At 55.6% G+C, this 24,815-nt stretch overlaps 1 protein-coding gene across 5 annotated transcripts in view; it reads left to right on the forward strand.

The window, feature by feature from the left end:
- Nucleotides 1-24,815, forward strand: part of Mroh1 (maestro heat like repeat family member 1) — a 73,393-nt gene that overhangs the window by 10,624 nt on the left and 37,954 nt on the right. For 4 of the 5 annotated variants that reach the window (XM_076836096.2, XM_076836098.2, XM_076836097.2 and 1 more), the window contains exons 3-12: nucleotides 402-547; nucleotides 6,587-6,718; nucleotides 7,240-7,402; nucleotides 7,557-7,655; nucleotides 12,838-12,989; nucleotides 13,455-13,595; nucleotides 13,908-14,000; nucleotides 18,233-18,311; nucleotides 19,307-19,420; nucleotides 24,141-24,214. In XM_076836096.2, coding sequence (XP_076692211.2) covers nucleotides 402-547; nucleotides 6,587-6,718; nucleotides 7,240-7,402; nucleotides 7,557-7,655; nucleotides 12,838-12,989; nucleotides 13,455-13,595; nucleotides 13,908-14,000; nucleotides 18,233-18,311; nucleotides 19,307-19,420; nucleotides 24,141-24,214 — 1,193 coding nt within the window. The remainder of the gene's footprint in view (nucleotides 1-401; nucleotides 548-6,586; nucleotides 6,719-7,239; nucleotides 7,403-7,556; nucleotides 7,656-12,837; nucleotides 12,990-13,454; nucleotides 13,596-13,907; nucleotides 14,001-18,232; nucleotides 18,312-19,306; nucleotides 19,421-24,140; nucleotides 24,215-24,815) is intronic. The other variant, XM_076836101.2, reaches the window with a different exon arrangement.

The raw sequence follows: 24,815 nt of genomic DNA on the forward strand, positions 1-24,815 counted from the left end.
GATTATCTTCTCGGGATGGCCAGCTGGCTCAGATGCCCCACCTGCCCTGGGCCCAGTGGAAGGGCTGCGGTTGCTGATCTGGTCTGCATAGTGCCTCGTTGGTCTGTTGATTGCTCATTCACATCTGGGCCTGCTAGGCAGATTGCTGTGGGACAGGAACTGTGGCTTCATTGCTTCATTTATTGTTCACTGCAGGTCCCTGCCCCTCTGCTCAGTTCCCACCTGTGCAAGCACTGCCCATTGGAGCCATGTCTTGTGGACAGACTTACTGGGTCCTGAGGCCTCAAGCTGGTGGTGCCAATGTGCTATCTCCTGCTGCTGAGTCTGGGGCGTCAGCTGCAGGAATGTCATTGACAGGGACGCCTCAGACTCAAGCCACTGACTGGGCTTTGTCACTGCAGAGCTGTCCTTCACCTTGCTGGATGCCATCACCGACAAGGAGCCTGTGGTGCAGGAACAGGTCTGCAGCGCTCTGTGCTCCCTCGGGGAGGCACGTCCCAGGGAGATGCTCCGCGCCTGTAACGAGTACCTGCGACAGCATGACAAGGTACCTCTCCCCTTGGGCATGGGGGCTTCAGGAACACTCTCATCTGTGCCACAGTTTGGGAGGAGATGGCAGCAAGAGCTGCAGGGTAGGTTCCCATCTTGGCTGTCAGCGGAAAGCAGCTTCTGGGCTCCCTCAAGGCCAGGCATTTCAGGATAATGGCCACTTTTGGGGTGAGGCCCTTGGTCAGGCTGGGCTGGGCGGCAGCAGTCCTGCTCTGTGCGCGCCATTTGCGGTGCCTGAGTGGCTCTCTGCCCAGGGAGAGGAAGGCTGTTTCCAAAGTGTGTGATTCAAGTGTCTGAGTGCTTTGTTGAGGGCTTGCGAGGGTCCCCAAGGCTCTGCCTTATCCTGGAGGCCACCAGTACGTCCACTCCCAGAGGAGCTTCTCCCAGGAAGGAGCAGGTCCTTCTCTTGTAGCCCTGGAGAGTCCCATCCTCCTGCAGGTGTGGCTGACTCACCACAGCCTGGGACACTCAGGACTCTCCCTTAGCCCTGTGTGGATGTGAGGCTACTGTCCCAAGATCCGGGGTTATCAGAGCTCTCTGCGGGTGCAGGCGCCCTGGCACAGTGGTGCCCTGTGGGACCACATAGCTCTGCCATTGGAAATCATCACACGCACCTTCTGGTTTTCCTCGGTTTCACGGTTTCAAAAGACCACTGTTATTTTTATTATTTATGTATTTATTTATTTTTGTTCTAAATGGACACAATATTTTTATTTGTTTTTTTTATTTTTTTTTTATTGTTGGTTGTTCAAAATATTACATAGTTCTTGATATTTATTTGTTTTTAATGTGGATTTTATTTACTGAGCATCGAACCAAGGGCCTCATGCATCCAAGGCAAGCACTCTACCACTGAGCTACAGCCCCAGTCTCCACTATTATTTTTTTATTTTTATTTTTTTAGTTGTAGATGGACATAATATTTTTATTTATTTATTTAATATGGTGCTGATAGGTGAACCCAGTGCCTCACACATGCTAGGCAAGCACCCTGCTCCTGAGCTATAGCCCCAGCCCCGCTGTTATTTTTTAACTGATGTTTTGCTATGTGAAAAGGGATGTCTGTGTGACATGTTTTTCTCTCTTATCTGCTGACTGCCACTCTTGGGGAAATTGCCTGTTTCAGGAGAGCACTGCCAAAGGTGCTGGGGTTCAGGACACTTCGTGGAGGACCGGTCCCTTTCTGTTTGCCCCTCCTGCTTGCTCAGGAGCTGGGTGAGCCAGGGGGACTGACGGGCCACACTTGTGCCCAGGTCAGCGCTGCACATGTCTTTACCTGCAGTGCTTCTTGGAGCTTTCACTGAGCCTGGTGCTTCTTTCTCTGAGGGCCAGATACAGCACTGAAGTGCCAGGCACTACTCTGTGTGATGTGGCACACTGACATCAGCATCCAGTTGTGGGACAGAAGGTGTGTTGACCAGCTGAGGACCTGGTCAGGGCCCTGGGGAAGGAGCTCCTTTGTGTGGCTTGCTGCAGAGCCCCTATGACCTGGGTGCCTTTCCATTCCACTTGGCCTCTGACTTCACCTCTTTTCTACCTGTAGTTTAGCTGACTGTGAACAGAATCCCCCTTCCCATTGCACGTGCATGGTGAGTGCTGACCTTATCTTTTGGCATCTGACCCTTCCCCAGCCCTTTCACACTGCTCCTGTAAGCTTCTTCCAGGAGGTTTGAGTGACTGCCTGTAGGTTCTGCTGTTTGCCTTCCAAGTTTGAGGCCAGCCTCAGCAACTTAGATCCTGTTTCAATAAAAAAGAAAAAAAAGTGCTAGGGAGCTGGGGTCGTACCTCAGAGGCAGATACTCCAAAATTCAATCCCAGGGATGCAGTAGCAGGAAACCACCCAGCACTCACCTGCCGCTGCCAGGTGCCGGTCAGTATTCTTTATACCTGGGGGCTTTATGGCCTCAGCTCCTGGCTGGGCTAGGTGTTTGCGGTTCTGTTTCCACAGACCCGGAGGCCTGTGACTGCCACTTGCCTCTCAGTGCAGGGGGCCCTGGGCACAGCTCTGCTGCTCTGTGGGGCATGGCCAGTCTTGCACACATCCACCAAGGTCTGGCACAGGACCACAGGTTCCACCTGGGGCCGTCAGGCCCTGAGGAGTGGTGGGAAGAGATGCACAAATAGTCAAACAGTTTTCAGTAGTGGTGGATCTCCTCCCTTCTGCCAGTTTCTGTGTCACAAACTCCTGTCTGCTTTCCAGCCTCTTGACAGTCTCCTCCCCACACAAGAGGACTGTGGGGACTGCTCATCTCTGTGTGGGACTTAAGCTCTACACAAGGCTGCGAGGGCCTGGGCCCCCAGGTGCAGGGCTGGGCTGGTCTCTTCGCATCAGCCACTATTTGGCTAGAAGTGGAATTGATTCCAGGGCCATATGGGGGTGTTAGAGCCCAACCTCAGAACTGAAGTGACCATTGGATTCTGTTTGGACTGGAGTGGAGACTTGGCCTCAGTCCTGGGGTATCCTATGAGAGACGGAGGTACGGATACGCTTGGTTCTCCTCTGCACTTTCACAGCCCAGCTTCTGGGACTGGATGTGTGGGGCATTTTCCATGTAGTTGGTCAGTCCCTCTGGATACCGACTGCATGTCCTCCAGTTCGTTGCTTTTTGACCCTGTCTGCCTGGAGGCAGTCAGGTCCCCAGGGTAGCCGCCCTTGAGGTGGCAGTGTCAAGCCCCGCTCTGTGTCCTGATGCTGGACACCGTCTACAGATCAGGATTCCCACAGCCTCCTCCTTGGGTTTAGTGACTTTGCTAGAATGGTTCCTGGAGTCAGGAAGCACGTGTGTTCACTGTTTATCAGAGATATGACAAAGGCTGCAGGTGGACCCCAGAGGACAGGGTGGGGTGGGACAGGCGCAGGACCCCCATGCCCTCCTGGGGTGTGCCACCTGCTGGCTGCCTGGAAGCTCCTTGAACCTTGTTCTTAGGTTTTATGGAGGATAATTACTCTGTGATCAGCTCATCTTCACTCTTCTCCCGTCCCTGGTGGTTGGGGTGGGGTAGCAAGACCCCAGCCTCTAATCCTTCTTTGGTCTTTCCAGTGACCAGCCCCGCCCATCCTGAAGCTGCCAAGGGCCCCAGCCAAGTCATGTCCTCAGCATACAAAGGCATTTTGGAGCTTGGGGCAGTGGCACTCACAGCTGGAGAGGCTGAGGCAGAGGATTGTGAGTTCAAAGCCAGCCTCAGCAACTTAGTGAGGCCCTAGGCAACTCAGCAAGACCCTGTCTCTAAATAAAATGTAAAAAAGGGCTGGGGATGTGGCTCAGTGGTTAAGTGCCCCTGTGTTCAATTCTTGGTACCCAAAACAAACAAACAAAAACCACCATGTGGAGAATCCAAGGATTTTAGGAGTTGTGCACCTGGAAACTAAAGATATAGCTCAGGTTATCACATTTTTGTGGGGTCAGCATTGGGCCTTTGCATAGCTGAGTTCACAGCCTTAGGACTGTGCTGACATGCTTTTATGCAGGGGGATTTTTGTGGTCACATTTGTTTTTTTTCAATAGTGAAAGGAACAGGATTTATTCAGGGCAAGAGGAGACCCCATAAGGGCTGCCCCTGTGGCCACCCACAAATACCTGAGAGCCATGGAGCCGCACTCTGACGGACCTCGCCTTGGGTCTGTTTCATGGTGAGCCAGTTGTTCCTGTCCCAGCTCTGCACCACGGAGGAAGATGTGGTCAGTGCCCAGGTTCTGTCACCCCACACTGTAATCCGGTCTCTCTGGTGGGGCCTGGTGGAAAACAACCAGGAAGGCCAAGCCCTTGACCACCACCCACCTCAGCTTCTCTGCCTGTGGCAGTCTTCAAGAGAGAAATGGAAATGAAACCTTTTCCTTAAGAATGAGCAGCAAGGAAGGATCCCCGGTTTTCACTTTTCCATATGTAAGTTGTGTCCTGTATGTCCTGAGGTCTCGGCAGCCTTCGCCTCCTCGTCAGGAGCGGCCCTTAGTTGGGCATGGCAGAACATGCCTATAATCCTAGCACCTTGGGAGGCTGAGGCAGAAGAATCACAAGTTCGAGGCCAACTTCTGCATCTTAGCAAGACGCTGTCTCAAAAAGGACTGGGATGTAGCCTAGCAGTAGAGCACAGCCGGTGCCAGCCCCAGGACTGAGGGAGTAAAGGCAGGACTTAATGCACCAACCAAAAGAGCTCGCCAGCCCGGCCCACCCAAGCGCTCCGCCACTGGAGGGCCCTGATGCTGAGTGGGAGGGCCACTCAGCCCCAGCCCCAGGGCAGAGGAGTCCGTCCTTGATTAATTGATTTTTATTTATTTTTTGGGACCTGAGATGGAACTCGAGAGTGCTTGACAACTTTTTTAATATATATCTTTATTTTGTTTATTTATTTTTATGTGGTGTTGAGGATCGAACCCAGGGTCTCTCACATGCCAGGCGAGCGCGCTACCACTGAGCCACAACCCCAGCCCTGCATACTCTATTTTAAAAGCAGCTTTCTGGGACAGTTTTCAGAGTATTGTCTCCCACTCCCTAGTCACAGACCCCTTCCTGGCCACACATCCCTGCCACTGGCCTGTCCGCAAAGCCGATGGGTGTGCCATCAGCTGGGACCTGAGGACTTGGCCCAGGAATTCCTTTTCTTCCCTTTGCTGGGAAAAAGGCAGATTCCCCCCAAAGCTCCTTTGTGTACGTAAGGAGAATTAGCTGCCAAGGAAGGCCACGTGGGCTCCTGGAGGTATGTCCAGGCCAAGAGCCAGGAAGTGGCTGAAGCTGTGGCTCTAGATCAGGTGGGAACAAGTGTCTGCCTGCTTTATCAGAGTTGTCTCCCAGTATTTAATTAATACTCTTGATTAAATAAAGTCATACCAATTAGCGTTAATTTTCCAATTTTCCACCCTAAATTTCCTTATTCTCCCTACGTGGGCATGCGGAAGGCAGCTCTCCCCGGAAGGGGCGCTTCGCCGTCTGTGGTAGCACTGAGTGCCCGGTGCCTGCCAAGGCTGTGAGGGCAGGCAGTGGGAGCCAGCGCAGTGGGACTGCCTGGGGGCCTGTGTCCCCACCACTGAGGCCCAGGGCTCAAGGATGGAAAATCTCGTGCTGAAAACAGCCCAAGGTTGGAGTTTCCCTAGAAGCCTGGCGGGCCCTGGGTGCTGTGGGGTGTGCACTGTTTAGTTCCAGGGGCAGAAGTCTCATCCCCTGTGGGCCCGGAGACAGAGGGTCACTGTGTGGCACAGCAGACACTCCTGTCCCCTGGGGCCCAGGGGCCTGGGAATTCCTTTCCCCACCAAGCTGCCATTTGTCCCACAGGGACAGAGTTGGTGTGCCCACCTGCAGGCGCGCCCCCACTCCTGTGCTGCCATTGTGGCCAGTGGCCACAGCTGCTGCCGTCACCCAGGAAGGGCAGCAGTGCCGCCTGTCCTGCCCTGCCTTGCCCACCTGGTCCCCATGCCACCTGGCATGGGCTGCCCTGGGGGCAGGCACTGCTGGGAGAGGCTCCTTTGGGAAGCTGGATGCCTTCAGCAGCAGCAGCCCCAGGGCCTGCCCTTGGGGCCTGGCGGTTGCCACTCTGCTGGGCATCTCTACTGGTCTGTCTTCTACCCGGTGGTCGGCCCATGCCACTGGTGTCCTCAGTTGAGGTGAGGACAACTTGAGCTGCCAGGATGGACGGTGGGAGTGAGTGGCAGGACCATGGCAAGTACACCTAGGAGGAACCGGCAGGCCCAGCACAGAGAATGCGGCATGGTGGCCTTGGGGCATAGCAGTGAGAGGCAAGCACAGTCCTGTCTGCAAAGAGAGATGGAGGAAGAGATGGAGGCCCAGGCAGGGAAAGAGAAGGGTCTTTGGAACTCCTGACCAGGAGACCCTGCTGGCCGTACTGGGAAAGCAGAAGCACCAACTCATTAGAAGCCTCTTCTCAGCCCTTCTAAAGAGATGTGGGCACTTGAGAAGGTTCTGAGGGCTCAGGAGGGTGCTGTGTTTGAGGCAGGAAGTGGCCTTGTGTAGTTGAGTTCCCGTGAGTAAGCAAATGCTGGGGTGATCCTCACCTCAGAAACCTTCCTGGGGGTTTCTCTTCCCAGCTCGCTCAGCCCTATCGCGCTCTAATCCTGAGGGCCATGGAGATGGTCCTGAGCAGCCACATCCACCAGCTGGACAAGGACACAGCCAGCATTCTCATCCTCCTGGCCTCCAGCGAGATGACCAGGACGAAGGTATGGGCCTCTGGTTTTGCAGGCTCAGTCCTGCCCTCGGGAGGAGACTCCTTTTCCCTGGCCTCTGTCCAGGAATCTCAGGCATAGGTCTTTGTGTCTGGCTGGCTCAGGGCTGGCAGAGACCCCTTGGTCCTGTGCACACCCTCTAGGTCAGGGGATGGCCACCCTATGATTTTCAGAGGCAGAAGCTAAAGTGAGGACCAGGTGTCTTAATGCAGGGCACTAAGGGCACTGGTGCTGTGCACTCCTGGCCTGGTGTCTGCCAGTTCCCCAGGCATGAGCCACATTCTCCTCCAGACCTCGCCCGACTTCTCTTGGCTCTGTTGCTTCTCCTGCAGGCTGAGGGCCCTTGGAGGGGAGGCTGTACCATGTGGTCCCTCTGACCTGCACTTAGTAACCTAGTAGGGACACTGAAACAAGGTGGCTTGTCCTTGGCCAGCTGTCACCTGGGGCAGAATTCTTGCTGGAGCCTGTGGGGAGGATCCAGGGAGAGGTCTGCCTTATGGCTTTCTGGGGTGCAGGGCCTGGACTGTGACTGGCAGCGGGCTGCGAGCAGCGTCCTGGTGGCTGTGGGAAAGCGGTTCATCAACCAGGTGATGGAGGAGGTGCTCGGCAGGTTCCAGCCCGGGGTCCTGCCACACTGTTCTGTGCTGCAGACTCTTGCCAGCCTCTCAGTGTCCAATGGTAGGTGCCAGCTTGATCTGGGGAATACCTGGGCCTTGGGTTTGGCACTCTGCCACCTGCTCAGGCCATGCTGATGGTGGTCTGTGGCCTTCCCTGCCGGAGGCATGTGCAGGTCAGACTTGGCTGCAGCCTCATGTCGGCTCCTCTCTTGCAGCATTTGGCATGGTCCCCTTCCTGCCGTCCATCCTGAGCACCATGCTGCCCATGCTGGGCATGGCGAAGCAGGATGCATTGAGGGTGGTGTTCTGCTGTGGTAAGATGACTGGGCACGGCTGCCCACCTCATTCACTTTTATCTCAGGGGCCCCTTTTGGGGGGGTCTGCTTAAGAAATATCTATTTTGGAGATTCAGGAGTCCAGTAGCTGTAGAAAGGCAGGTGGGCATTTGGAGAGAGGATCTTCCTGGCCCAGCCACTGCCGCTTCGAGGGTCCTGCCCTCAGCAGACGCTGCTCTGCCTTTTGCTGCTTCTCTGCCACTGGGACCACCGTCTCTGCACGGCTCAGGCTGGAAGGGAGCTCTGCTTCCCTGGAGCATGTCTCCTCTGCCCTGTGTCTGTTGTGAGCTGGCAGTGACCACCCCATGGGCACCTCAGTGGTGATGGAGAGGCTCCCTGCAGCCTGTGTCTATGGCCTCCCGTGTGTCTGGCGGGGCCCTCGTAGGTCTTGGTGTGCCATGTGTCAGCCCGCAGGTGCCAGGTGAGTCTGTTGGGGTGGAGGCCACCCTGCAGAAGAAGGCCCGGTGAGCTTGGCGGGAGCTGGGTTCTGGTGCCCTGTGAGAAGGGGGCACACCTGGGCCTTTCCAGTTCCCCAGGAAGACAGGACCTTGTGCCCTCAGGTCCTTCTTGGTGGGGGTATGTTAGGAGTTTCCCTGCCACTTCCCCTGGGGATAGGTTGGGAGCGGCCTGGCGCCAAGGGTGGGCCTGGTTTTGGTGTGGAAAGGGTGACAGGCTAGAGGGTGACTTGGTACTTTGGGTCCCGGGTTCTGTTGTGCTCTTGGTGTCTTTGGGTCTGGGGTCCTGTCTCACCTTGCAGCGGCAGAGCTCTAATGGCTCCAGCTCCCGCCACCTCCCTTCACAGCCCTGCACCCCCTCTCCTTGCTCTGCCTCTCACGCCTGCTGGGGCTGCAATCCTGTGTGAGCAGGAAAAATACCACTTGACCTAGCTCTGGATGACCATGGGGTTCGTGACAGTGAGTAGGGTGTGGCCTTGGGTACCTATGTGCAGACCCTGAGGACAGAGGACTGGTAGGAGGAGGGCTTTCCCAGGCAGAGGCAGCAGGTGTTCTGTGAGGACTGCACAACCCTGGTGTGGCCTGGTGTTGAGTGCTGGCTGCTGCCTCCTGGTGGCTCTCCGGGGAAGTACCTGCTCTTGGCCTGTTTGGCCACAGCTGCCTGAACCCATCCAGTTCCTGCCCGTCAGTGCTCTCTGCTGAAGCAGGTGGACTGGCTCAACAGGGAGCCATGAGGATGCCTCCTCCATCTGTGCTGCTCACAGGATGAGCCGCTCCCTGCTGCTGGAGGACACTGTGGTCCTGTGGGGACAGCAGCCTTCAGGTGGGAGGGCCAGTCACAGCCTGGCATTGTGGCCAGGCAGGAGAGGAGTGGGGAGGCTCTGAGACAGGCCCCACAGGGCCGGCAGCTGGTGGTTCTTGCCCCACAAAGGAGTCTGACAGAAGCAAAGACTGCATTCAGGGAAGAGAAGGGAGCAGAGAAGGCCCATGGCCAGCACGCAGGGAGACGTGGGCGAGCTCCACAGAGAAGCTACGTCAGGCGGCAAGTAGAAGACACCAGAGAAAGGCCAGAAAAGAGGGCCAAGGAAGCCCCTGGGTACAAAGCCAAAGGTCTCATGGTGGAAAATAGAGAAAGGAGGAAGATTGACAGGTCAGACCAAGGAGCATAGGCCACAGCAGACCCCAGAAGCGGGGATGGAGAGTGCCCAGCACATTGGGATGCAGTGCAGAGATGGCCTGGCCTCAGGCCTGGGCCACATGGTCCGCCAGGAGCCCTGTCCTGCATCAGTCTGCCCCGGTGCCATCTGGCGGTGAGGGTAGAATAAAGGCTTCTCAGAGAGTGAGGGCTCAGACGTGCACCTCCCCTGTGCCTCCGCAGAGCCACAGGAAGGTTTGCTGCGCCAAGGAGTGGATTGAGCTGAGGGGAAGATGCCAGGTGGCCGTCGGCCTGCATGGCTGAGGGGCCCACAAATGGCCTGACCTGCAGGGAGGCTGGGGCTACGGGAGTGACACACACCTGGAGAACTTTGTGATGCCAGGAGGAGGAGAAGCCCTGGCTGGGGCAGCCAGCTCTGAGCAGCACTATGGCCCCACCAGGCCAGCCAAAGTTTCAGTGGGGTTGGAAGTGCCAAGGGGAGGAGCGCCTGGCGAGGGGCATGATGATGACCGTCGTTTAGAGAGAAGCCGACTCCCTGATGGTTGATTCCTGAGAAAGGGGGATGTCCATAGGGAGTGCCAGGCACAGTGCACACCTGAGTTCAAAGCCAGCCTCAGCAGTTTAGCGAGGCACAAAGCAACTTAGCAAGACTCTGTCTCTTAATTTAAAAGAAGGGAGGCAGTTGGGGATGTGGTTCAAGGGTTAAGCACCCCTGGGTTAAACCTGCTGGGCTGGCTGCAGTGGTGACACCTGCATTCCCAGCCACTTGGGAGGCTGAGGCAGGAGGATCACAAGATCAGTGTAGGAACTTAGTGGACCCTGTCTCAAATTAAAAAGGCTAGGGATGTAGCTCAGTGGTCAAGCCCTGGGTTCAGTTCCTAGCACCCTTCACCAATACCAGCAGGTGGGTAAATGGATTCTGCCTCTGGCAATATGGTGACCTGTCATTTGCAAAAACCTTCCTGCTATGGATGACCTAGACATGCTGACCAGTCTGACAAACATCCTTCTGATCAGAAAGAAATCCTGGGTCCTCAGAGGGTATGAGAGGAGTGCAGCGGGCAGAGGATTCTGTCGCCTGCCCAGTGTCAGTAAAGGTTGGGAGAGACGAGGGTGATGGGGAAGAAAGCCTTTCTGTGCACCAAGCAGTTCAGACCCCACCTGCACTAGACTTCTAGCTCTTGCCCTCAACAAAGGGTGACCAGTGGGAAGCCATCCACCATGAGCCCTGGCCAGGAGGTGGTTTTCTTTCAAAATTTCTTCTAAATTCTCCTTCCTAAGAACTTGTCACTATGGCCTGCCCTTGTGCTGGTGGGGGGCTCAGGCTTGTCCCTTCAGTTGGCCTGCAGAGCCCCAGGCTGAGGCACTAGCTTTGTGTGAGCTAGTTAGAACTGTTCCTGGAGATGGCAGCGTCCGTGAAGCCAGCCAGCGTGGTGTTTCCAGGCACTCGGCGAGGAAAGTGCGCTCTGGGTCTGGGTTCCAGCTTGAGCACGCAGGGCAGTGGTCACTGTTCAGACAGCAGACTCAGAGCAGAAAATAATGTCTTGGAATGATCCGACGTGGGATGCAGAAGAATAGGGGAAGGGATGAAAGAAGGAACAAACATAAGAAAAGAGCAAGTTCTATGAAAAGAAAAGGCCAAATATGATTTTTTGAAATGAAACTATGTCCACTGAAGAGGAAGCAGGTACCGTGGACATCTGTCTGAAGACCTGGAGGAGAATGGACAGGGGGCAGGTCTGAAGACACCCGAGGGGCAGCACTAACAAACAGGATGGAGAGAAGGCATTGGATGGTCAGGCTTACTGACCATCTGCCTCCACAAAAGAGAGGACCTTCCTCATGCTGCCAAGCGCAGCAGGCTCAGAGTGCTGAATGAGGGGACGTCCGCCCGTCCCAGGGTGTCCTGTCAAACTGTGGGTGCCAGGATGTGTGAAGTGAACCCAGACAGTCCATGTCTGCTGGAAGCATAGCCACTCACCGCTGACCCCCTTGGAACCCTAAGCCCATCACCAGGGAGGATGGCCACATGTGGCTGAAGCAGATCCTACCAGCAGAGCCACCACTTGGCTGGAAAAGGCGGGGAGGCCAGCAGGGTAAGTGGGGTGGGGCGCACACCAGCAGGAAAGTAGCCACTTGGCCCTGGGCCTCTCGGGCTCTCTGGGGCCTCTCTGGGGCCTCTCTGGGGCCTCTCAGGTTCACCGCGGGGAGGAGGAAGCTGGTGCTGTGTGCCCTGCACTATGGGGAGAGAAGTGCCACGTGACTTGGGGACAACCGCCAGGGTAGACGTTGTTGTCCAGTTTCCTCCCTGCCGTGGGCTGTGTGACCCAGAGCACAAAGGAAAAAGACAGTGTCCAGGTTCTGTTTACTGTCTGAAGACCACATTTACACTGAGGGGACTCAGACACCAGCCCACCACCACGTGCCTGTGCCCAGGCCGGGGGCAGATGGCTGTGGAAACCTGTGAACAGCTCACTTTTTTTTTTTTTTTTTTTAAGATAAGACATCTTATTTATTTATTTCTACATGGTGCTGAGGCTCGACCCCAGGGCCTCACACGGGTGAGGCGACTGCTCCACCGCCCAGCCCAGCCCAGCCCAGCCCAGCCCACAGACCACTTTTTGTAGGATTCAGCAGCCCATGCTCTGTTGGTTCCATCCTAGGACATGGCGTCTGCAGAGTCTGGCCTCAGCAGCTCGCCTTCTCTCTTGACCCAGGGCCCCTTGCTGACCGCTCCCACATCTGTGCCTAAGCCAGGTCTGTGTCCTGGCTCCAGCCTCCAGCTTCACCTCTTGCTGGACTTTTTACTTGACCTCCATGGTCACTGTGAGCCCAGTGGTGTGAAAGCCACTGTCCAGCCTACAGGACATACAGGCAGCAGCACACTCTCTGGGAAGGCCTGGGTGGCTGGTGCCCAGGGCCACACCACCCTCCCTTCAGATCTGTCCTGCCCAGGCCTGGTGCTGCCACCCCTCTCCTCTGCCTCTTGCCCTTGGAAAGTGTGGCAGGAGCTGTCTGTGAGGGCAGTGGGCTGACTCCACAGCCAGTGGGAGGTTGCCAGAGGGCACCATCGGAAACCTCCAGCAGTTGGCTGATGTAAAACAGTAGAAGCTGCCGGTCCGCCAGTTTGGGAAGCTAGAAGTCCAGGAGACGGTGTTGGTGGGTTGGCTCCCTCTGGGTTCAGGGAGCACCATTCCTTGCCTCTCCCTGCTTCTGGTGGCGTCGTCGATCCTTAGCAGCTTTGGTTCACCCTCAGTCTCTGCTTCTGTTGCACACGGCCATCTTCCCTGTTCCTGTCTCTGTCTTTTCTTGTGGGACACTGTCCTCTCGCTCCACTCTGCTCTGATGTGATCTCATGTTAACAGTTACACCAGCAACCACCCTGTTTCCAGATAAGGCCGCATTCTGAGGTTTCCAGGGGGATTTGAATTGGGAGAGTGTGTCTGGCCAGGTGCTGGGCAGGTGTCCTGCAGGCTGTGTGGGGATCTCCAAGGACAGGCTGGAGACCCAGCGCAGCATCGCCTGCAGCAGCTCACCAGGGCCATCTCAGCCCTACAGCACTTCAGTGAGAGCACCCTGGAGTACCTGGCCAACTTGGACCAAGCCCCGGACCCCACTGTCAGGAGGGACGCCTTTGCTGCTGACATCTTCAGCGCCTATGACATTCTCTTCCACCACTGGCTCCAGAGTCGAGATGCCAAGGTACCGCTGCTTCCCATGGGCAAGGCCTGGCCTCAGGACTGTGCTTTGCTATTCTGCCAGCTCTGTTGAAGGTGATCCTGGGGTGGGGAAGAGGGCCCAACTTACCTGTCCATACCTACTGACAGGTGCCCTCTGCCTGGTGCCCACCCACAGCTGGTGCTCAGGAGCTGGTGGGGGCCTTGTCTGCAGGTTGCCATACCTGCAGGTCTCCACACTGGCTCCAGCCTGCTCTAAAATCTGTCCTGTTCCTGGGAGCTGTGGTCACCGTCCTCTTTCTCAGGCTCCATTGCTGCCTCTAAAGTCCTCCCGCCCCCACCCAGCCCCTTGCCGTGGTCACTCTGCAGCCATGCCCTGACCTCTAGGTGCTGGACTTGCTTCCAGCCCTGATGGCCGCACTGGGCCCTGCTGTCCTCTCCTGTGGACGGCTCTGTAACTCCAGACCAACTGCCCCCTCGGTCTCCTCAGCTCCGGCTTGCAGTGGTGGCGGCTCTGGGGCCCATGAGCCACTTGCTTCCCAGTGAGAAGCTGGAGGAGCAGCTCCCCAGGCTCCTTCCTGGAGTCCTCAGCCTCTACAAGAAGCACGCGGAGACCTTCCACGTGTCCAAGGTATCTGCAGGCGGGGAGGGCATGTCCACCTCTGAGGACCTTTAGGTCAGCCCTGAGACAGGACTCAGTGCTAGGTTGAAGGGAAGGACCCCCACTGCTCCGCTCCAGACAGGAGCCCGGGGGGTGGTTCCTTGCCGCCTCCACCCCGCCCAGGGTGCCGTGCCAGCCGTCCCAGATCCTGTTGGTAAGGTTAGGGCTTCCTGTTGGAAGCCCCAGGCAGAGTGCATGTTTTCCTGGACTTCTCCCTGGGACCTGGAGGCTCTCCTGGGGAAAGGGCGTGAACTGAAGGCCTCTCCTGCCTGTCTCATGCAGAGCCTGGGCCAGATCCTGGAGGCAGCAGTGAGTGTGGGCAGCCGCACCCTGGAGGTCCAGCTTGATGCCCTCCTGGCCACTCTGCACACTCAGGTAGGCTGGGGCAGGGGCTGCAGGCAGAGGTGGGGTCAGGTCACTGACAGGAGTGCAGGGAAGGGTGTGGGTGGTGGGTGGGGAAGGGTCTGGGTGGCCAGGAGTGGCCACACTGAGGGTGCTGTGGGTGTGGTCCTCAGTGGTGAGGCCTCCTCCAGTCTCGCTGTGGTGCATACAGGTGGCCTAGGGGCCTGGGCATGGAGGAGGCCCAGGGATGCAGTTGGCTGCAGCCAGCAGAGGCCAGAGTTGCAGGGAGATGGGCATGGGAAGGGGCCTTGGAGACCCCACTGGAGGAAGTGCTCCAAGGGAGGCTGTCCAGCTGGGCCCCCCAAGGCATGATGAAGAGGGCCTGGGAACTGGCCGCTATTGCAGACCAGAGTACACAGATGGAGCCTTGGGTGTGAGGGAGGAGCTGCAGGGGGTGGGTTCACCTGCTCTGCTCCCACTCCAGCATCAGTGGGCCCACTGGCCACCTGGCAAGGTCACTCACCTTGGTCCAGGAGTGGGAAGCGGGGAGGGCTGCAGCTGAGATGCTGGAGGTGGTGTAAGCACTGGGGTGACGAGGTGAAACTGCGTGGGCAGCTGGGCTCTAGAGAGAGCAGAACCGGAGTGTGCCCAGGAGGACGGGGGAAGTCACGTGGCAGGCTTCCTGCTCCCCGGGGCAGGGTCCGCATGCATTCAAGCCTGGGTTCTACCGTACTGGGGGGTGTGTGTGTGTGTCCGCCTTTTGTTATTTTGAGACTGGCTCTTGCTAAGTTTCCCAGGTTAGCCTCTTACTTGGGATCCTCCTGCTTCAGTGTCCTAAATTGCTAGGATTGCCGGTGTGAACCACCATGCCCAGCTTCTGCCAAACTTCTACGGAACAATTCCTGTCCTATAAGTTGGTTTGGAAATCAGAGAAAGATCCTGAGCTGCCTAGGTCGTTCTGGGGGCTGGCCTTGATTCCAAATCTAAATTAGAACCACACAGGACAAGGCAGGTGGAGATTAGGAGGATGACTGTGAAGACCTTGTGTAAAGAAACGGCAGGCTGAGTCCAGCACTGCCCCTGTCAGAGGACCTCACAGAGGCGTGCTCTTGGAGAAACACCAGACTTGTTCAGCCACTTGTTCAGCGGCTGGGGTGCACTGGGTCATCACAGCGACACACAAAAGGAAAATGTCATCTGTCTTCAGTCGATGAAGAAAAAGCTTTGGTGACATTTTTCTATTCATCATTAAAACTCTTAGCAACAAAGATTGAAGAGAAATTCCCTCAACTTGATGAGGATGGCTTGCCCAGGCCTTCCCTGACGTCCTGACTGAGACCTCAGACACACTCCCTGGAACGTGGAAGAGGAAGAGCCGCTTCCCACAGCAGGGAGCCTGTGCCAGTTGTGTAAGGAAGGTGCACATCTTGCAGGAGAGGCCCTGCTCCTGCTGGCCCCCTGCTGTCTTGGGGCACTGGCCCTCCTCATGTGCTCAGTGACTTCCTGCCTGCCCAGCTGGAGGTCAGCTGCACCCCTCCTGGGTGCACACTTGTTTTGTGGATGCTCAGTCACTCATCTAGAAGAAGGACAAAGAAGTCCTGAAGGAGACACCCGCCGAGCCTCCTGTGGTGCACAGCAGCTGGGCGCTGTCCGCAGTGGGGTGCTCAGCATGGGCAGGAGGCCAGAATCTCTTCGTGGGACAGGGTGCGGGTGGAGTACGGCCAGCTAGGACCTATTTGAAGTACTGTGGACTGTAGCAGCAGGAACTTACCACGAGGTGTCTGGAAGTCAGCCTGACCAGAGCCCAAGACCTCACTGAAGAACACACAAGAAGGAGGGAGAACTCAGAAACGCGATGCAGTGTCACTAACCTGATATAGAAACCCACAAAACCACATGTATTCGTCAAAACTATAAAAGCCAAGAATGATTATCTGTGGGGGTGGGCATAGGAGGGGGGAATATAAATATGCAAAAACTGAGAAGATAGAAAAACCGGTCACAGGGCTGGGGATGTGGCTCAAGCGGTAGCGCGCTCGCCTGGCATGCGTGCGGCCCGGGTTCGATTCTCAGCACCACGTACAAAGAAAGATGTTGTGTCCGCCGATAACTAAAAAATAAATATTATTAAAAAAAAAAAAAAGAAAGAAAAACCGGTCACTTCCTTTGCTTTGTGCTGTCCATCATGTCCTGTTTCTCTATTTTCAGTTTGTTTCCATATTGATCTGTAGCAGTTCTTACAGCCTTGTTGTTTTATATGAATAAATATTATCTCTGTTTCATCCTGTTTTTTTTTTTTTTTGTACTGGGAATTGAACTCAGGGGTATTCTATCACTGAGCTACATCCCCAGTCCTTTTGATTTTTAATTTTGAGTCAGGGCCTTGCTAAGTCACTTGCTAAATTGCTGAGGCTGGCCTGGAACTTGCGATCGCCTGTCTTAGATTCCTGAATTGCATGCACTAACGAGCCCGCTCCTACTTTAGTGTCTCTCTCTCTCTCTCTCTCTCTCTCTCTCTCTCTCTCTCTCTCTGTCTCTGTCTCTCTCTTTCTCTTTCTTTCTCTCTGGTGCTGGGGATTGAATTCAGGGCCTTATGTATGCAAGACAAGCACTATCTTATTTTTTTGATTCTTTAGTATTTTTTGCCATAAAAATTGTTTAATATTTGTATTATCATTTATCCTCCTTTAATTTATTTGTTTTTTATATTTACTTTTTTTAAGTTGTAGGTGGACATAATATCTTTATTTCATTTTTTTTTTTTAATATGGTGCTGAGGTTTGAACCCAGTGCCTCATGTGTGCTAGGCAAGCACTCTACCACTGAGCCCCAGCCCCAACCCCCCCAATTTTTTTTTTTTTTTTTTTTTGTGGTGCTGGGGATTGAACCCAGGGCCTTATGCATGAAAGGCAGGCACTCTACCAACTGAGCTATGTCCCCAGCGACCTTTATTTTATTTGTTTATTTTTGTGGGTGTCAGGGATGAACCCAGGGCCTAACGCATGCTAGGCAAGTTCTCAAACACTGAGCCACAACCCGGCCCCCTCCTTGTAAAACCTTTTTTTTTTTTTTGCTGTATTTGGCACTGAACCCTGGGCCTCACACAGGCTAGGCAAGTGCTCTGCCACCAAGCTGCACCCCAGCAGCTTATGTTATGCCATGGTTCAGGTTCAGATGGACAGAAGCCTTCTGCACTCAGTGATTGCCTAAGGGTCCCCCTCTGCCCTCCGTTGTCTGGTGCCTGTGTCTGGAGGAGACGGGTGGGTCCCCCTCTGCCCTCCGTTGTCTGGTGCCTGTGTCTGGAGGAGGCAGGTGGGTCCCCCTCTGCCCTCCGTTGTCTGGTGGCCTGTGTCTGGAGGAGACGGGTGGGTCCCCCTCTGCCCTCCGTTGTCTGGTGCCTGTGTCTGGAGGAGACGGTGGGAGTCTGCTTTGCCTCTTCCCAGGCGACTGCCCGTTGCTGTGCACCACTTACCATGGAAGCCGCCCCATTTCCCCTGTGGACCTGCCCTCTGCAGGCACTGTCATCCAGAGGCTTTGCTGGGCTGGAAGGCCTGCTTCTGAGAGGGACCTGACTCTCCGGAGTGGTCCTCCCAGGCCTCCTCAGAGGCCAAGGGTCGGGCCTGTCAGGTGGTGAGGGCTCAGGTCTGGCCCTCTGCCCTGCACCTCACCTGCTTCCTCCCTGAACTCCCAGGAGGCGTGCTGTCAGGCAAGGGACAGCCCTGGGCTGGGCGCTGCTCTGTGCTGGGGTCCCTCTCGTGGCTGCAGGGTGGGCCCTGAGGTTCCTTAGAGCCTCGTCCAGAGGCCCTACCTGGGTCCCGGGCCGTAACACTGAGGAGGTGGGCGGGGCCTGCGGGCCCACTGAGCGTGCCTGCGTTAGTGAGGCTCAGTGAAGCCCAGAGGTTTTTCTTTTAGTCTTTACTTTTTAATCAAGGCACCTTTTGAAGGCGTGAGCTCCGGATGTCTCTGGTGCTTAATTCCAGAGGGGACTGGCTCCAGCGCATGGCTGGGAGTGCACACCCAGGGACGTGGGCATGCTGCTGTCCTGCAGACTCGTTCTGCCTGTGTCTGTGTGGTGTGGTGTTTCTCTACCCGCCCCCCCCCCCCCGACTGCAAGGGACTGGCCACCCAGGCACCTCTGATGGTACAGCATGTGTGTCCCACAGCTGGCACCTGGGCATAGCTGGAGAGTGATTTGCTGGGGCTCTGAGCCCCAGGAGGGCAGCAAGCGTTGTCCCCTGTGACCTCTGTCCTGTTCCCTGGAGCAGATCTGTGTGCCCGTGGAGTCCTCGAGTCCCCTGGTGATGAGCAGCCAGAAGGAGGTGCTGCGCTGCTTCACGGTGCTGGGTGAGTGGCAGGCTCCTCCTTGAACAGGTACCTCAGGGACACACTGCGCCAGTTGCCTCTTCATGTAGAGGATGGTGTGACGGGAAGAGGAGGCCGCCTTTCTACCTCTGCCCAGCGTCCCAGAGGCCCCAGTGGGCTGAGCCCTCACCACTGCCCCAGCCTCTTAGTTTCCAGGTAGATGCATGTTATGGTCCTGCCCGTCCTAGAGGCTCTGCCCCTGCTCCTCACCATGACCAGCTCCATGGTGCCTCTTATCCTGGTCCTGGCCATCCTTCCAACTTTACCTGACTCCAGCTAGAGATGTCATCACCTGATCTCCTGCACAGCAGAGGCTGTTGTGCCAGCTCTGTTCCCTGCATCCATGCATGCTCAGGGCCAGCGATACCAGTGTCCCCCTGGGGCATGGAAGGAGAGGCAATACCAGGTGTGTGTGCAGGAGGACAGCAGGTCTGATGAGGACATAGGCAGACCTTGCTCCTGACAACCTGGTTCACCAAGGTGAAGGCATCTGCATGGGTCATAGCCCCCTGTTCCTGTTGGCAGCTGAGAGCTCCGGGCTGGAGGCTCCAGCCTGGGTTGCCTAGATCTGCACTGGCCTGGGGCCCAAATGCTGAAGAGCTGCTCCCAGGTGCAGCTCTGCCCAGAGCAAGCGGGATGCTGAGGCCTCTGGGGGCCCTGTGAGTTTGAGAAGCTGAGTGGGCGCTCAGATCCTGTGGGCGCAAGGTTTGGATCTCCTGTGCTCCAGCTGGTGCTGCCTGCTGGGCCTCTGCCCTGGCAGGAGGGTGTGCTCCAATGCCTGCCCTGAGACTGGCGCCCTTGAGAAGGCTGTGGGGCGGAGATGGTGGCCTGGGTTCCAGCTTCCCTCGGTCCCCAAAGCGAGTCTTTGTGTTTTGCTGGGAGCAAGATGGCCAGGACAGATGGACGCTGGCCCTGAGGATTCGGAGGCATAAAGGAGAGGCTGTTAGACCCCGCCTGATGTGCATGTTGTCCCACAGCCTGCTGCCTCCCTGACCGGCTGCTGGCCTTCCTGCTGCCCAGGCTGGACACCAGCAGTGAGCGACTGCGTGTGGGTACCCTGCAGATCCTGAGGCACCTCATCAACTCAGCTGGTAAGTGCCCTCCACGCCTGCACTGTGTCCGGTGTGGGGTAGTGCTTGGAAGGTGGAGATGGCCTTTTAGGTGAAAAGTAGCATTGCACTTGGGCTTCATTTTTCGTTCATTAAGACACAGGGTCTTGCTGTGTTGCCCAGCTGGCCCTGAACCCCTGGGCTCAAGTGATACTCCTGCCTCAGCCTCCCAAGAAGCGGGACTTCTTTCTGGTACCCACCCCTGTGCTGGGCCTTTATTTTGAATTTCCTAAAATTTTTTTCCACCTTTCTATTTTGCAAAATCCTACAAGAGCAGTGTCCATCTGCCCTTCACTGGACGTGGATCTCTGGTACCTGCCTTGATATAGGCTGCAGACCGCAGTGCCCTGAAGGCCCTGCCTGACTCCCTGTGTGTTCCCCTGACCCCGTCAGCACAGGACCCAGTCACAGAGCCTGACAGTAAACACACTTGCCTGGTGTGGCTTGCTCTCCTGTGGGATCTAGTTGAAGCCACACTCTGGCTTAGTTTAGTTCTCAGACTTTGTTAATGCAGAGTCCTTTCTCTGAGGAGCGAGGCCATTTCTGGAGTATGTCCTGAGTAGCTGTGCCTGATGGTCTCTACACAGTTGAAGATTCAGGTTTCCTGCATTTAAGGCTGATTTAATTGATCAACAATAAGTTTGAAAAAACGAATCACAGTTTTACCTGTGGGTTTGTTTTTTGGTGAGTCTTATTGATCTCCTTTTAGAGGAGTCAGACCATGAGCCACCTTAGGCTGAAAGTTGGTGATAGTTTACATTAAAATTTTTTTTGAAGTTTTCAGTTGTAGATAGACACAATACTTTTCTTATTTATTTATCTATGTGATACTGAGGATGGAACCCAGGACCCCACACATTCGAGGCAAGTGCTCTATCACTGAGCCCCAGCCCCAGCCCCAGCCCCTAGGTTACATTCTTAACAGATTCCAAAAGCAAGTGCAAGGCTGGGTGTGGTGGTGCTGTGATCATGGCTCCTCAGGAGGCCAGGAGGACCATAAGTGTGAGGCTAGACTGGGCGACTTATCAAGACCCTGTCTCAAAATAAAATCAAATAGGGCTGGGCATGCTGCGTTTGCTAAGCAACTTGGGAACACGTGTGAGGCAGGATCTGCACCCCACAAAGCCTGTCTGGCCTGTTACGGGACATGTGCACTGGCTTCTGTCCTGTGAGGTCAGCTCTTTACCAGTGCCGGGTTGCAGATAGTGGCCGTGGGACTGGGGCAGCCCGCAGAGCTGTGGGAATGATGTAGGGACAGTTTGAGATGGGGCAGGGGCAGGAACGGTGCTGGACCCAGGAGTCCAGGGAGGGCATGGGACACGGGCCTCTGCCGGCACAGTCAGCCTGGGCCTGTTGGCTTCGCGTCCCTGTGGTGCTGCTAGTGGCCATCTGGGCTGGGAGGGAGTTTGAAGGCAGGACTCTCCACCCTGATGAGTAGTCTCCCAGATCAGCACTTCCTGTCCGTCACCAGCGGCCCCTGTGTGTTGCAGGAGGTGCAGAAAGGCCGAGTACCTGGCCTGGGGGCTAGCCTAGGCAGGGCCCAGGCCAGGCGACGGAACTCCAGGCCTCTCTCCACCCTAGGCTCACGGTGCCCGTGGCTGGCCCGGCTCCTTGGCCCTCCCCTCCCGCACACACTCTCCCACTGAGAAGTCCCTCCATCGACCTGCATTTCTGCTCTGTCCTCTGACGTCATTTTCTGTGCTGTGTTAGTCACCGTTTCATCATGGTCACCAAATATCTGGCAGGACGACTCTGGGGGGAAATGGTCACCTCACTCCCATTTCAGAGGTCCACCCCCGGCTGCTGAGTCCACTGCGGGGGCCTGCAGCAGGGCAGAGGGTCACGGCAGGAGGGCCTGAAGGAAGAAGTGCCCCTGCCAGGGCAGAGTGGGAAGCCGAGTGGGAAGGTCCACTGGGCAGATGCCCACTTCCAGGACATGCCCAGCGACCTGCCCTCCCCCGTCCTCTTCCTGCCTGCTGGCAGTCACCACCAGTTGGTCCACTCAAACCAATGGACCAGTGAGGCCTCACCCCCCACAGCACCGCTGGACGCTCCTGTGTCAGTGTTGTAGCTCTTAGGGCACTTCACATCCAGACCACAGCACGTCCACTTGTAGAAGTGACAGCCCGTGGCGAGCCGCTCTCTGGCCCACACGCAGTCCCTCTGAGTGGCAGGTTCTCCCTCTGGTCCCTCCCCTTGGGACTCTCTGGCTCTCGGGGCTGATGGAATCACAATGTCCTGTAGCCCCTTTTGGGTGTTTTTTATCTTTACTTTCGTTTTGGTACCAGGGATTGGACCCAGGGCTGCTTCACCACTGAGCCACACCCTGGCCTTTTAGAGGCAGGCCTCGCTGAATTGCTTAGGGCCTTGCTGAGGCTGTCTTTGAACTTGAGATCCTCCTGCCTCAGCCTCCCAGCCCTGGGACGACAGGCCTGTGCCACCCTGCCTGGCCATTCCTTATTTTTCTCACCCTGTCACAGAGCACTGACACTAGAGTCACAATGCTTCCCCTGTAGGGTGACTGAGCACGAAGCTGCGAACGTGTCTCTCCCACTGCCCTGGCTCCCCCTGCACAGTGTCTGCCCTCCTTCCCGCCCTCCTCTGGCTCTTTCTGCAGGGGCTGCATGCGTGTGGCTGTCGGCTGGCTCGGGGAGGCTCGTGAGCACAGCCTTGCCTGCCTGCTTGTCTGGCTCTGTGTGGGTGACGGACACTTGGCTGCGTGTCCAACCCCCGGCTCCAGTCTCATGGGTTAGCAGGTCACTCCTTTGCTTTTGGCAAGGAGTTGCCAGATTCAGCAGAGACCAGCAGGCCCCCAGTATGACTGAGACGTTCTTGTGCTAAAATGCTGTTTGTTGTCTATCTGAAATTCCAATGGAGGGGGAGTCCTGGGTTTTGTTGGAGTTCGCCATCCAAACCTGACGTAGGTAACTTTCTCTCCTGTTCTGTCTGCTTTTGTTTTCAGATATCCAAGTATTTTTTCTTTAATGTCCAGTGATTCCACCAGAACCTCCTGGTGCTGGTCACTTCAGGGCACTTGCTGCAGTGGAGCAGAGTCCCTGCTCTTTGCTGTGGCTGTGCTGCCCGTGTCCCCTGTGGTCCTGACGCCCTGCGCCTCCCTGCCTGACACGGGGTCCCCTCCAGGAGGCGCTCCCACTGCCTCTCACTGGCCCAGCTTAGCTCTCACGCGGCCCACCCGTGCCGCCCGCCGCCCGGGCACATGCCCTGTTGCGAGTCTGTCTCTGCTCCCTGTTCTTTTCGGGGCCTGTTTTCTGCAGCTCCCAGAGGTCTGGGGTAAGCCTCCAGGCCGAGCCCCGCCTCAGGCTCTGTCTTCTGCAGCGTGGAGCTCAGTTTGGCCAGTGCTGTGGCTCCTGTGGCTTCAGGGCTCTGGACTGTGGATTAAAATGTCAGGATGACGCCTCCCTCGCTGAATGAAAGCCTGGCTCCCCGCAGTGCAGTAGTGGTCGCTGCACCCGCCCAAGTCCTCTGCGCTCACTTTGATCCATCCCACCACTTCCTGATGCCATTTTTTAACCTCTTCTAGATATCGGGAAAAGAGGGGCTGGGGATGTGGCTCAAGTGGTAGCGCGCTCACCTGGCATGCGTGCGGCCTGGGTTCGATCCTCAGCACCACATACAAAGATGTTGTGTCCGCCGAAAACTGAAAAAACATAAATAAATATTAAAAAATTCTCTCTCTCACACTCTCTCTCACACTCTCTCTCTAAAATATATATATATATATATCAGGAAAAGAGGGGTCAGGTTGCTGGTTTTCAGCAAGAGGGAGTCCCCAGACCAGCAGCCGCACGTCTCCTGGGAACAGGCGAGATGTGTGCTGAGCCCAGGGCGTCTGACTCCACCTGGTGAGACCATGGAGAGTCCATGCCGTCCAGTGGGCAATGGCTTGGTCAACTCTCCCAGGCTCTTTTTTTTCCTTCCTTCCTTCCTTTTTTCTGCCTGGGTATTGAAACCAGGGTGTTCTGTTACTGACCTACATCCTCAGTCCTCTGTGTCTGGGGCGTTTTGCCTTAAGTTTGCAATCTTCTTGTCAGGCTCTTTAAATTTTTTTTTTTTTTTTGGTGGTGCTGGGGTTTAAACCCAGGGCTTAGTACATGCTAAGTAAGTACTCCTTAACACTGAGCAGCATGCCCAACACTTTTTAATTTAAAAAAACTTGTGAATTTTTTATTTATTTAAAAAAATTTTGTAGTTGTAGATGGACAGAATGCCTTTATTTTATTTGTTTTTTTTTTGTGAGGCTAGGGATTGAACACAGTGCCTCACACATGCACACGCTCTGCTGCTGAGCCACAACCCCAGCCCCTATTTTTTTTTTTTTTTTTACTTTGAGACAAAGTCCTGCTAAGTAGTCCAGGTTGGCCTTGAACTTGTTCTTCCTGACTCAGTCTCCTGAGTTGCTGGGATTACAAGTGAGCACAACTATACTTGGCTCAGGCCCATATTTTTAACCTACTTCCCTGAACTGCCAACATTTTAGCTTTTTAATTGGGTAAAATAATGTTATTTGGGGGAAAATCATTTGTCCCCTAGAGAGCAGTGGACTTAGGCCTTCTCCTTCTCCCACGTGGAGGCCTGGTAAGGCCAGACTCTAGAGGAGTGTTCTGGGCCTTGGGACAGAGGTGGGTGGGATGGCTGGTTCTGGCCATGGTGCAGACTGAGCCATTGTGTTCATTTCTTGCAGCTGCTCAAATGGAAGTTAAGAAGCCCTTTATTCTCTCTGCCATGAGGCTTCCTCTTCTGGACACCAACAATAAGGTAAACTGGACAGGTCAGGCTGGGATCCACCTTGAGCAGCCACAGAAGAGTGCTCTGCCTCACCAGGCCCTGGGCCACCAGCATGAGGAGCACATGGGTTTAGTGTGTGGCCAGCAACTGCCTTCATCATACTCTTTACACAGTTAACCAGGCCTAATGCCAGGGACCAACTCACTGCTGGGGCCAACTGCAAGTCCAGGGCTCTTAAGTACCACCCTCCGGTCCAGCACTCACTTGAGGGACTCAGAGAACTCATGAAGCTGTTATGTTTTTAGTTAGTCTGCTGCAGGGAGAAGATGCAGGATAAAATCAGCCCGAGCCAGAACCTCGTGGGACAGAGTGCAGGCGAGGTCCAGACCCATAGACAGGGACCTCTTGTGGTCAGAATCACATTGTTAGACCATGTGTTTTGGCCTGTGGCCTAAGCCAGTGGGCATTCTTTTTTTTTTTTTTAATATATCTTGTTGTAGTTGGACACCATACCTTTATTTTGTTTGTTTATTTTTATGTGGTGCAGAGGATCGAACCCAGGGCCTCACATGTGAGAGCAAGCGCTCCATCACTGAGCCCAGCCCCAGCCCCAGTGGGCGTTCTTATCAGC

Source organism: Callospermophilus lateralis, chromosome 16 (genome assembly GCF_048772815.1).
Source record: "Callospermophilus lateralis isolate mCalLat2 chromosome 16, mCalLat2.hap1, whole genome shotgun sequence".
NCBI lineage: Eukaryota > Metazoa > Chordata > Mammalia > Rodentia > Sciuridae > Callospermophilus > Callospermophilus lateralis.